Source organism: Eumetopias jubatus, unplaced genomic scaffold (genome assembly GCF_037043125.1).
Source record: "Eumetopias jubatus isolate StellerSeaLion01/CBP00866 unplaced genomic scaffold, mEumJub1_p1.0 scaffold_7, whole genome shotgun sequence".
Lineage (NCBI taxonomy): Eukaryota > Metazoa > Chordata > Mammalia > Carnivora > Otariidae > Eumetopias > Eumetopias jubatus.
Window position 1 is genome coordinate 99,648,159 of NW_028274813.1, and position 13,740 is coordinate 99,661,898.

The 13,740-nt window shown below is 37.7% G+C and overlaps 1 protein-coding gene and 1 long non-coding RNA gene across 12 annotated transcripts in view; one reads left to right on the top strand and one right to left on the bottom strand.

Annotated features, from left to right (window-relative positions):
* RNF111 (ring finger protein 111) overlaps window positions 1–3,287 on the top strand; it is an 89,856-nt gene extending 86,569 nt beyond the window's left edge. For all 7 annotated transcript variants that reach the window (XM_088024813.1, XM_028099976.2, XM_028099978.2 and 4 more), the window contains exon 14: window positions 1,641–3,287. In XM_088024813.1, coding sequence (XP_087880939.1) covers window positions 1,641–1,758 — 118 coding nt within the window. In that variant the 3' untranslated portion in view covers window positions 1,759–3,287. The remainder of the gene's footprint in view (window positions 1–1,640) is intronic.
* Window positions 1–13,661, bottom strand: part of LOC114206318 (uncharacterized) — a 28,504-nt gene extending 14,843 nt beyond the window's left edge. For 3 of the 5 annotated variants that reach the window (XR_015768555.1, XR_015768554.1, XR_015768553.1), the window contains exons 1-4: window positions 12,806–13,661; window positions 12,352–12,467; window positions 8,798–8,887; window positions 4,372–4,511 (exon numbers count right to left, since the gene is read on the bottom strand). This is a non-coding gene — a long non-coding RNA (uncharacterized LOC114206318). The remainder of the gene's footprint in view (window positions 1–4,371; window positions 4,512–8,797; window positions 8,888–12,351; window positions 12,468–12,805) is intronic. The other 2 variants (XR_015768556.1, XR_015768557.1) reach the window with 2 other exon arrangements.
* Window positions 13,662–13,740: the final 79 nt, after the last annotated feature.

The window sequence follows — 13,740 nt, forward strand, 5'->3', positions numbered from 1 at the left end:
GCGAGGAGCCCAACATAGGGCTCATTACCACTGAGCCTGAGATGATGACCTGAGCTGAAATCAAGAGTCAGATGCTTAACTTACTGAGCTACCCAGGCGCCCCAGGCATTTTCTTTTTATAATCTCTTAAGTAATTGTTTTATTTTTATTCTGTTTTTTCTTAATGTAACATAACCCCATATGAAACAAGGTCTATAGCATATGTAACAGAACTACATGATGATTTTGTAGCCCTAACATGTAACATGGATAACTTTTTCATATTTCTTCAGTTGGCTGAGAGAGAGAGAAATTATGCATAGTTGGCTACTGTACCACATATAAGGCAATTTCAAACACATTTTAAGATTTTATTGAGAGAGAGAAAGAGAGAGAGAGCGTGAGCACACGAGCGGGGGAGAGAGGGAGAGGGAGAAGCAGAGAGTGTGAGCACATGAGAGGGGGAGGGAAGGGGAGGGAGAAACAGACTCTCCACTGATCAGGGAGCCTGATGCAGGACCCGATCCCAGGACCCTGGGATCATGACCTGAGCTGAAGGCAGATGCTTAACCAACTGAGCCACCTAGGAGCCCCTAAGGTTATTTCAGAACACTGTATTTCCAAAGAAGGTTTATAAATATGGAAGGTAATTGTTTTTACAGCATTGACAGTCTTGTTCATATGGTAATTGGAACACCTCTTTTTAGCTACTAATTTTACAAAATGTTAGAAGTCTGACAATGTATGACAATTCTTAACAGTAGATGGAAGTAGAAATGGACACTTAAATCAGTAACTTTTATCTCACTGTTCATTTAGATTTAATATTATCCTGTATTGCCTGGAAGCATTATTTCTCAATTTCTAATTGATAGCCCAGGGTAGTATAGTGAAGTAAACATCTTCTTTTAACCTACTTTTATTTCTTCCATTAATTTTTTATTGAGATATAGTTAACATATAACATTGTATTTATTTCATTGTATTACAACATGGCTTGACAATACAAATATATTCCAAAATGGATTGACCTACCTTTAAAAGAGTAGCATGGTATTAAGTGGATTTAACAATATTATCGAAAACAACATTAACCTTTAATCAGTCATGTACTCAAGTTTAATATATAAAGATTCTCTAGATAAAAAATAATACTGCATATTAAGACATTCCTTAATTAGTATGATACTTACTGTAACATGAGTGCAAATGTTTTTGAGGGAGAATTAAATGAAATACATTCTTAAATGCTGAATAAATGTAGTGATTTGACATTAAAAATATATTTGCAGTATTATGTAACAGGGAACATACTGCCAACTTCATTAGAAACCAGACCGGGATAATTGCCAGTGTAATTGTCATTCTTAAAATTCCTAAGATTTTATGTAATTTGGTTCCATAGCTGTGACAGTTAATTATCATGGTCATTTATACATTATATTGCCCAAAGTAGTAATTTAATATAGGTGTAACTTGTTAGAGAATTGGGTATGTGTTTTGTTTGTTTGTTTTGTTTATATGGAAGGGAAAGAGCTAGTAACTTCAAAACACTGCTGAATTATTACATGTTATCATTTATTTAAAAGTAAATGCCACGTGCAGTTGTCATGAAATTCACTTTTGCAATTTTTGCTTTTTGTTTTGTTTGCCCATAATAGGCGCCTTCCCTGTATGCACCTTTTCCACCAAGTGTGTGTTGACCAGTGGTTGATTACCAATAAGAAGTGCCCCATATGCAGAGTGGACATTGAAGCCCAGCTGCCAAGTGAAAGTTGACACCATGTTTCAGAACTCTTGCCCTCCCTCTCATTCCCATCCTCCTGGTACTGCAGTCAACCAAAGATGGCGTGACTTACCTGCGCAGATTTGGAAGCCTTGAACTTAGAGTGCGGCTCTGCTATATGGTACAACTAATGCTAGACCTACAGTTTATGTATACAGTTGAGTTTGATGTATTTATAAAAGCTTTTTTTTCTAGATTTGACATTTTTCCTGTATCATTTTACTGTATTTTTGCATGGTTCCTTGTATTGCATTTCTTTGCACATATTATGGGCTTGTGACCCTAAACTTGCAGGCAAGATTAGCTGCTTTAGTAAGTAGAATTTTGTGGTCTTTTTGTTTTTTACATAGTACCAGGTCTTGAGAATTATGAATTTTTTTATCCATTACTAACCTTTAATTTAATCAATCATGTACTTTAGTTTAATGTATAAAGATCCTCTAGAAAATGATAATATTGTGTATTAAGACATTCCTTAATTAGGACAAAATGGCTGCTGTATATTTACAATATGGAGTTCTGAGTTAAATACCATCCTTAATACTGGGAACAGAATACAAACCATATTCAATCAGATGCAGGTGGTATTCACATCACCAGAGTGATCAATAGAAATTTTCTTGGTGTATCCTTTTCCTTTCAGCACAATGCAGATAGAGTTGAATATTGATACCATACATTTAGACTGCTGTTCTGATTGTATTTATCTTTTTCCTACATCATTTAGAACTTTTATTTCCCTGAGTCAGTTTTTGCTGCTGTGAAACAGCTCTGATGAACACTAAATATTAATTTCAATTAGCTGGATTGTACATACTTGCAGATTTAACAAAATTTTAGGGAAATTGAAGACGACATGTAGAATTTTGTTCAGTCTTCTGCTAAGCACGTATAGCAAGGATATCTGCTTAACATTGATTTTGTAATAAACACATTCAGTCAGGATTTAGAATTGCAGTCATTGGCAGGTATCTCTGCATTCATAGAATTTCTTGAGGTCCCAGGATCACTTTTAAGGGATTTTATTAGTTTAAAGATAAATAAAGTCAGCTGAATCTACATGTCTCTTGTTTTATTTCTCTTTAAACTTGAAAACAGTAAATCTGCACATACTGTGAGGCACAAATTATACTGTCAACCTACTGTTGCTCTGGTTTTAGACTCCCACTTCATACATTACCAAGAGTCGATCACTGATTTAAAATTTTTAATTTCTATAGTTAAGATTTACTGCATAATATAGAATATAAAGTTAAGTTAACATACTAACATTTCTCCTTTGGAGAAAGTTTTAATCCACTTCAGGATGCATATTATCAAGATACTTTCATATACAGGATAGCCTAATTTTATTTGTCTAAATATGCTTAACATGCCCCAGATTGCAAATGCATCAGTCAGTAATGTCACTGTCTGTATGTGGAAGACATGTTCCCATGGATCATATGTGAAGATGTCAATAAGCTTGCATTAAGCCACCTGCTTTGTAAGTGGATTGATTAATAAATAACTTATATTTCTATTGTCTTTGTGTTTAATAATTAGTTTTATAAAACAGTTTATCAAACATCTTGGAATTCAAAAATAGTGATCTCAAGTTGACATTTGCAGAATTTTCATGTTCATTCAGTTATGGCTACTTGCTTTTTTTTTTTGTATTAGTAAATATAACACTGTAGTAATTGTCAGTATCAACATGCTTCAAAATAGTTACGTGTAGAGATGGAGGATGGACTATGGTTAAGAAATTTGATGTAAAGTAACATTTTTTAAAAAGAATACTTGATGATTGGGCTGCAGTTGTAGAAGGGCAGAGGAGGGAGACAGAGAAAGAGTGACCATGGCCCATGCCTGCCATCTTACTGGGGAAAGGAGCAAGTAGCCTGTCTTCAAGTAGCCTGTGATGGGTGTAGGACTTTTGCACTGGAAAAGCCAGGGTCCCTGTCAAGGGTGGAAGTATATATGGGGAGAATTCTGTACAATGGAGTACTCTTGATATTCCTCAAAACACAAGAAGAACAGATAGATTTCTCTATTTTTTAATATTACATCAGATTAATATTACAGCACGACTACCTGTTGACCTGTTTCATAATTGCTACTGATTTTTTTTATGTAGATAAAGCCTTATTTCTCTAAAATTTATTTAATACAAATATTTGTGGCATAAACCTGGATTGTTAATGCAGGAGCTTAGTAAGCAACTGTAATTAGTTACAGAAAATGTGATTAGTAATGAACCAAGTACAGAAGATAATAATTTTTAATATTTTAACTTTTGTGCTTTGTTTTGGTGTCTTCCATATCCTGCTGCATCTTATGTCAAAATGAAAATTTCAGTGATAGCTGTCCAAATACTTTAGAACTAAAATTCTTTTGTCAGAAAATCCTTATTTTTATTGTTGTTAATATGCAAGTGATAAACTGATATTTGAAACATTTTTCTTACTCTGGTGACTTTATTTTAGCTGCTAACATGCTTCATCATTTGAACCACAACAATATAAAATGGCATTTATAACAACAGACTCAACATTTCAATATTAGTATTTCATAAATGGGAATAGTTTAATTCTGCAGAAAATGCATCCTGATTTCGAACTTACCTTCCAACTCCTGAAAACACAGTGAATTTTCTTCTTCAAGAAGAACATGCCGGCACTGTTGGTAGAGCATGTGACTCTTCATCTCGGGGTTGTTAAGTTTGAGCCCTACCTTGGGTATAGAGATTACTTAAAAATAAAATCTTAAAAAAAAAAAAAAGACAATATCACAATATTAGATATGTCAAGGTTGAAATACCTTCTCTCAGTTATAGATTCAATCATCTTCTTGAATTAAGACTACAGTTGACCCTTGAACATGGGTTTGAACTGTATGGGTCCACTTATATATGGACTTTTTTTAATAAGTACAGTATAGTAAATGTATTTCCTATATTTTTTTAAATTTTTATTTATTGTCTTTATGATATTCTTAACATTTTCTGTAGCTTACTTTATTGTAATACAGTATATAATACATACGATGTACAAAACATGTTACGTCTACGTAGTTGATAAGGCTTCTGGTCCACAGTAGGTTATTAAGTTTTGGGGGAGTGAAATGTTACATATGGATTTTCGGCTGCGTGGTTGGTGTCCTAACTCCCCCATATTGTTCAAAGATCAACTATATGTCCAAAACAACTATTTCTTTTTAATACTGAATGGGGGGGCTTGAACTCATGACCCTGAGATCAAGACCTGAGCTGAGATCGAGAACTGGATGCTTACCCACTGAGCCGCCCAGGCGCCCTAAAACTATTTCTTACTAAGAAAAATAAATGTTACCTATTTTGTGGTTGGACCTACTGGGCACAATATCCTCTGTACAAATTTACAGACCACACAAATGATTTCTGTAGTTGTGGAAAGAATATAGGTTTTGGTGTCAGGCAGACAAGGGCTTTGAATTGTGCAGCTTTGAACTTAAACTTTCTGAGCCTCATCTGTCTCATCTATAAGAATAGGTTGTTATTAGAATTAAATGAGGTAACAAGTGCAAAGAGCTTTGCATGTAGTACATACTTAAGAGTAGAAGTTCAGTCATGCTGTTAAATATTAAATGCTAAAACTTTGGCGGTTCCTGCATAAAATTGAAAAAAAGAAGAAGAGAAGAAGCTCTACCAATGCTCACTGCATTTCACCCCACCACCCAAAACAACTACCCTTGCCCTTGATAACAAATGGTAGCATAGCATGGTGCTGAACCACAGATCAGTGTTTGTCGCTAATCCTTCTCTTCTGAGTCCAAGGAGATAATTACTAGGTAAGAAAGAACACTCCTCTTCAGCCCTTCTTTGATGGATTGGACTTTTTCTTCTGCTAGAGGGCTGGAGGATTTCCAGCACATTTGCCTTCTTCCCTTGCCTTGCAGTCACAACAGGGACATAGTTAGTTGCCCATCAGTACCATCCAATGCTATATTTTAGGCAGCAATTGCCAGTGGATCAGAATTGGCAAAGGATATGAAACCATTTGTGTTCTCTGATCTAAAGGAAAATTTTATGGAGAAATTAACAACTAGAACTTATCATTCTCCCCTAATTTTTTCCTCACCAAATTGTGCTATGCAGGGACCTGGTCCCTGTTAAGGGTTAATTAAGCACATACCACTGAGCTGCCTATATTGTTAGCTTCTGGGCTTATTTTTAGGCTAATAGCTATTACTGAGAGAGCATGTGGAAGGTATGGGTTTCTAGGAGATGCTTTTGATTAGCCCAGACAAATTGTGTGTCTCTTTCAATTCTTTATCCTCACTACAGAAAATGAACTGGATTCACTAGATACTAATTTTCATTGTGAGCTCTGCTGAATCTTGAATATGAACTTCTAAATCATTTTTGCTTTAGGTGGTAATATTCAGTATGTATATGGGGGAAAGCTTTGGGAAGTGTGGAATTCTGCAGATTATCACTGGTACATTGTGCTCTGTAAAGGAAGAATTTGACTTTTTCCACTGCCTGTGTGGCTGGTAGTGCAACTCAAGACACTCAGGTTTTCCAATCTGGCCTGCCCTTACCCCCCTTTCATATGTGGAAATTCTTCCTTAATATGGGATGCCCCAAACTCGCTATCCCAGGGATTCTGTCCTTTAGATTTTCAAGAGCTTTCGTAAAAGGAGTGTTGGACAAGGGAATTGGAAGAGATGTGGCAAGTCTCCCATCCACTGCATCCTGACCTTCCTTTAAAAAGGAATGAATGTCTTTCACTGAACTGCTATCTAGTTACCATGCTATTAGCATTTGCTCAGAGAATAAGTTGTTATAGTGTACCTGGTTTCCTAGAACGTCACTATTAGCCACACACGCCCCAGAGTTTTGTATTATCTATTGCTGTGAAATAATTATTTATTGATTTGTAACTCTAGAACTTAGTGGCTTAAACATTAAACATCTTAGTTTCTGTGGGTCCAGAATTTGGAAGCAGCTTAGCCTGGTGCTTCTGGCTCAGGGTCTCTCATGAGGTTACAGTCAAGATGATAGCTGGGGCCCTCAGTCATCTGAAGCCTTTACTTGGTCTGGATGATCTGCTTCTAAGCTCACTCACATGGCTGTTGATAGCTTTGGTTCCCTATTGGCTATTGGCCAAGAGACCTCTCCTCCCCCTATCAACAGCCATGTGAATGAGCCATTTTGGCGATAATCCAGATTGAGGGGGAGGGGAGATAGCTACCTCTGTTAGAAGTGGCAGGAAAAAAAAATGGCTATCTTTAATCTACCACAGTTAGGTAAAACAAACCCTTTTGCTTTCTTAGAATTACTATTACGAACTTCCTGAACTCATTAGTTTTTTCCCTCCTAAACGAAAATTTAGTATATGGGAAAGCCATGTGTGCAAAATGATGTTATGTTCTCAAGCATAATCAGGGGAATCAGTAGTGGAAGAACTTTAACTTCTCTATGCTGATATTTGAGTAAAAGAAATTTATGGGGGGACATCTGTGTGGCTCAGTGAGTTAAGCATCTGCCTTTGGCTCAGGTCATGATCCCAGGGCCCTGGGATCGAGCCCCACATTGGGCTCCCTGCTCAGTGCGGAGTCTGCTTCTCCCTCTCCCTCTGCCTGCTGCTCCCCCTGCTTGTGCTCTCTCTGTCAAATAAATAAATAAATTCTTAAAATAAAACCTATGGGATGGAGATAGCTAGGTATTTCTGTAATTTAGAAATTCTTTCAGCAGTATTCTTGATAGATGATTATTATGATGGTTAACTTTATGTGTCAACTTGACTGCACCATGGATGCACCATGGAGTGCCCAAACACTTGGTCAAACATTATTCTGGGTGTGTTTGTTGGTGTGATTCTAGATGAGATTAACATTTGAATATCTGTAGATTGTGTAAAGCAGATTGCCCTCCCTAATGTGGGTGGGCCCTGTCCAATCAGTCGAAGGTCTGAATTAAAAAAAAACAAAACAAAAACCTTGGGGTGCCTGCATGGCTCAGTTAAGCATCTGCCTTCAGCTCAGGTCATGATATTAGGATCCTGGGATCAAGCCCCACGTCAGGCTCGCTGCTCAGTGGGAAGCCTGCTTCTCCCTCTCCCTCTGCTTGGTGCTCTTCCTGCATGTGCTCTCTCGTTATCTCTCTCTCTGTGTCATATAAAATCTTTAAAAAAACAAAAACCAAAAAACCTCACCTTCCATGCCTCCCCCTGCACCCCATGACTAAGGGAAAATTCCTTTTGCCTGATTCATTTTTCTCTTGTCTTTAGACTCAAACTGAGACATGGGCTTTTCCTGGGTCTCTAGCTTACCAGCCTTTGGATTTGGAACTATACTAATGGCTTTCCTGGGTCTCTAGCTTACAGACTGGAGACTGTAGGACTTGTCAGCTTCCATAATTGTGTAAGCCAATACCATATAATTTATCTATGTATGTATCTAGTCATGTGACCATGTGAGCCAATACCATATAACCTTTCTTCCTTTCCTTTCCTTTTCCTTTTCCCATTCCTTTCCTTCTCTCTCTTCCCTCCCTCCACTCCTTTTTTCCCCCTCCTCTCTCTCTCTCTCTCCCTCTCTTGACTCCTAACTAAAGCAATTAATCATGCTCTGGTTATATTCTTCCAGTGATGATGAGGTCACTACTTATTGAAGAAGCACATTCTTTTATAAACAGTTACAGTTATTCTTTATTATTATTATTATTATTATTGGTAGATGTTCCTATAACTTCTTCTACATTCTAGAGCAATGCAAAAATAAATCTGGTGTCTTCCTATATGCTAACTCTTCAGATATAGAAAACTATCTTGAATTTTTTAGGTCTTCCCCAAGTGAAATATCCTTAGTACCCTTGACTTTGTTTAACCTGGATCTTAAGCATCTTAGCTATTCTTGTCACCATTTTCTGGATACTTCTAGTTTATTAATGTTCCTCAAAGTATGATACCTATAAATAATCATTACTCCAGAATGGTGTATTTTCTAAGGGAGCACAGGTTTCCTAGGATGAGTGTGCAAATAGAAGGAATAAGAATGGAGGGGCACCTGGCTGGCTTAGTTGGTGAAGCATGCAACTCTTGATCTCGGTGTCATGAGTTTGAGCCCCATGTTGGGTGTAGAGATTACTTTAAAGATCTTAAAAAAAAAAAAAAAAGAATTGGAAATGGATTACAAACTGAAGGAAAATGAGACACAGTCTTCACTCTCATCATCTATGTGAGACAGGGACTGGCTCTCATGTCTAAGTAGGCCTGCACACCCCCAGGAGCAGGTTAGTCCAGGATTGGGGCTGTTACTGAAAAGTCAACTTGATAGTCCAACTGGGACACTTCATTCTGCAGCTCCTCAGTATTCTACCAAAGCTGATAGGATATGATACAAAAATTAGAGTTCCTCACAATATTTATCTGCTGTAATAGAGAATAGGAAATGCATAAATAATTGAACAGCATAATTTTACAACTCTTGAGTCAATGATTTATTATCCTCAACAGAACCTGTACCTTTTCATTTTCTAAGGATGAGTTAATTATATTTTCATCCTTTCATGTACCTTATCTCTATATTTTAAACACCATGAGGGCAGGGACCCAGTTTTTATGCCTTTTTTCCCATCTAAGTAGCAATGCCTTGCTTATAGAAGGCATTAAATTTATTTAAAAACAAAGGGTGTGCCTGGTTGGCTCAGTCAGTTGGGCGACTGACTCTTGGTTTCAGCTCAGGTCATGATCTCAGGGTCACGTGATCGCCCCCCCCATCCCATCAGGCTCCATGCTCAGTGGGGAGTTTGCTTGAGATTCTCTTCCTCTTCCTCTCCCTTTGGTCCTTCCCTGTTTGGGTGCACTCTCTCCCTCTCTCAAATAAATAAATCTTAAACAACAACAACAAACTTGGATAATTCACAAGCTTGAGGTCCAGATTTTAAAGAATCATTTTGGGTGGAGGCCCATGGAGGCACTAGAAAGGTTTGTTTCTACCTCTCTGGGTTGTCTTGCTTCTGAGCAAGTTTACAGGCCCTAGACTGGGACATATCCATGCACTCTGTTCAGCTAGTAATAAGTTACCTGGTTACCTGCATGGGATAGATAATGCTGACCTATTGGTTAAGGTGAAAGATGTCAAGATGGATGCAAGCAAGGCAGAGGAAAAGGCTTTCTTTTTGTAAGAAAAATGACTGACCTACCTTTCCCCCTCCCAAAGAAATTAGCAATGGAAATTACTATTTTTATCTATAACTTGGTTTGCATAACTTTTGAAAGAAAATTTTAACGTAACCACCCAAAACTTTTATGTTCGTTACTTTACAATTATTTTCCGTCATCATGTTCAGTTATTTGTGAAGGTTCTGTCGTTCCCCCAAAATTGCCTCTCATACCTGCTTCCATTTTTCATTTTTCACACTCATCCAAGTCAAATTTTTGTTACATCTCATCTGGGAAACCTTTAGCTTTCCAATCCACTACAATCCATTCTTCATGCTGCCCAGTGGGTCAGCTTTTGAAAACAAGGCCTGACCAAGTCATTATCCTTCTTAAAAATGTTCCATGATTCCTCATTTTCTGGATCTTTTGTAGCTTTAACATTTCTATGATCCAAATGTGTGAGACTACTTCTGGTTTTTCCACAGATTTTTTTCCCATTGCTCCCACTTCTTGAACACCTTTGCTATCCCAGCCTGCTAAATTCTAACCCTTTTTTCAAAGCTCAGCTCAAATGTTTCCTTTTTAGTAAGGCTTCCTTCATCTACCCGGAATTAGTCTTCTCCTTTGTGCTCAGTCTTTTATAGGTTCTCCCTCTTAAAATAATTTTGTTCCTATATGTCTCCTCCTCATTGTTTTGAACTTGAGGGCGTGGTTCATGCTTTATTCTTCTCTGTTCCCTGCAGTGCCTCGCACAAACTGACATTTTAATGTTAATATAGCAAAATATATTTTGTCTTCTAGCTAGTTGAGAGAAAAGAAGAAATCAGAAAGAGGTAGGCAGAAATGGATGGGGGTGGGTAAGAGAAATGGGGTAAGGGCAACTGAGGGAGAGAACATGGGAGTATATTAGGAAGATTGCTGGGTTCTGATAAAAATCTTCTGGTGAAAAATGATAATTTGTCTATTCACAGATGATATATAAATTATATATTACATAGATTATGATGATATATAAATTAAACCAGGCCCTTGATGCCCTGTGGTCTGGAATAATGGCAGCTGAAACTCACCAAGGATGGAAGTTGGAAAAGCATTCTTTAAGGATGCAGAAACCATGAACGTGAGCTGAGCTTTTGGACTTGTCTTATATACTAGTAGGTAACCCAAATGAGTCCTAATAAAAATTCAACAATAAATAAGCACCTTATTTATTCTAGACACTAGAGATAGAATAGTGCACAAAACAAATACCCCTGCCTTCATGGAGCTTACATTCTAGTGCATTTATTCAAATTAAGTAGCCCCTGGGTTAAGCTTCAGATGGTCCTAGTGGCCTGCCTTTGGGACTTCTAGAAGGGCTGTTAGGTTTCCAGCCTCGAACTGACCTAAGGCAATTTTTCCTGCCTGAAGTTCTTAAGTTCTGCAACAGTGGCTATCTGTGAAGTATCCCCAATGGGGGAAGGTCCTGGAAATCTGAGAAAAAGAATCCCAAGGCCAGGAGAAAAGGGGAGTATGTACCTGAATAAGAAATTGGAAGCGAGGAGTGTCTGACAAACAGCAAGCAAGTCTTTGACCATTCAGAACAGTCCTGATAGCCAAGACTGCAAGTCCCTACCCCAAACTGGGGAATTTTGGTGTCAGGAAAGAAGAGTTCCCATCTGGCATTCCAGGAACTAAACTAAACATTTGTGTAAGAATCTCAGAATCTCTGTCTCTGACTCCCTTTCCTGGTGTTGGAAGACACTAGGCAACAGCTACCTTGAAGCCCAGTACCTCCTGCCAAGCCAAACCATTCACCTTGTTTCCAGCCATGCCAGTTCAGTACTGGTGGTCCGTGCTTTTGCTTGGGGTGCTCCCTCTCTGCAAACATCTCACTTCACCCTATATCCACTGGAGTTCATATGTACACCTTTTCAAAACAGTACTTGACCAAGAAATTAAAGTGAATTGATCATGTGGAATTTTACCATACTGTAAAGGGCCATTGGCTTTTAAGAAATTTATTTTTGGTTAATTTAATATTTGATTTCCTTCAATGACTGTTTCAAAGTTTTCCCACTCTTTCTGCCAAATGTAAATAGAGTGACAATGGTAAATATAGTGGAAAGAGCACAGGTTTTGGAATCAAACTAGAGTACAAATCCTAGCTTTGAAACTCAGAAGCACTATGATTGCAGCCAAGACATTTAACTGTTCTGAACCCTAGTTTCTTCATCTGTCAAATTGGGATAATACATGATGAATGTTAACTAGACTTATTGTGGTGATCATTTTGCAATATATACAAATATCTAATGTTGTACATACCTGAAACTAATGTTATATGTCAATTACACCTCAATAAAAAATGACAAAACATTTGGGATAATACTACCTACTTTATAAAGATTGTTATGAGGATTCAACAAGAACATTTATGTAAATTAGTATATAGGAAGTGTGATCAATAAATGTTACCTGAGACAGGAGGGAACAGAAATAGAACCAAGAGGCCTAGCTGGCTCAGTCAGTAGAGCTTGTGACTCTTGATCTCCAGGACCCAAGTTCAAGCCTCACACTGGGTGTAGAGATTGCTTAAAAAAAAAAAAAGAAAAAGAAAAAAGAAAAAGAAATATATATGGACCACAATGCATTAAGCAAAAGGTTGAATCAAAAAGTTTATTTGTAAAGTTCCAGGTTAGTTGCAGTGAAGGATACAAAAATATTATTTCCATTTTTAATGAAAGTACAATCTGTCTAATATGGATTAAATTATTCAATGTCGACAATGTCAAGTCAGTTAATAAAAGCACTTTGCCATCCACAACATTCCTGTTTACAAAGCCCTATGAATGCGTGAGGATTGTTACTTTCATAGTTCTAGCTTTTGATATCACAATATTATGACAAGTAAAAATATAATTTTACTCACAACTTCGGTGCACTAAACGTCTATTTTTCCTTCCTCAGGCTTTTTCACTGGATACCTAATTTTCAGTAATCAGTCAATGGATACACTAAGATCTTTCCATGCCACATAGTAGCTGCAATTATTTGGGTTTTACAAAAGAGGAAACAGGTTTAGAAACGTCAGATGCAAGGGCAAGGGCAGAATTTAATTCAGATTACTTAACTTCATTCAAGCCTCATTAGTACCCCAGTAACAGTGGTAAAAAGTGGTAGAACAGAAACGTTGCTCAACTTCTTGGACGGAGGCTGCTATCAGTTGTCATTCCACTACCTCTACTGTGGGCGTTGGACCTTTCCTCTCCCTTTTTCCTTGCCTCTTTTCCGGTCTCCCACCCTTCTGCCCAAGGCTGGATCACACCCTCTTTCTCATTTTAAAATCTTCTACACGTCATAGGGTGATTTATTCGACAAATATTTATTGAATACCGACAATAATACATACCGAAAAATGCGCTAGGTGCCGGTCATAACAATGGAGAGCTTACATGAATCACGAACCACACAAATCACATTTACCTTTTTATTTTCCTCTTCCTGGGAGTCTTAGCTTTTGAGCAAATGCCACAAGTCCCGCTCCTTTAGCACACGTTTGAGTCTCAACCACCTAACAGTGCTGACCCTGAACCGCCCAGAGGCGTCTACTCCCCCACTCAGGCCAACCCAACGTAGACGCCAACTCGAAGTTTCCGGAAGAGGAATAAAGGTCAGAAATGGCAGTTCCAAGGTGTTTCCTAGAACGAACTTCCGCCCAGCTAGTACAAACGTAGAGAGACATTCTTAGGTGAGACCTACTCAAAATTCAAAGAAGGCATCCTACGTCTGAGTCCTCAGTGAGACATTTCATTTTTGTTGATCTTAGAGGCCGAGATTTAAAAATAAAGGGGAAAAAAAAAAGAC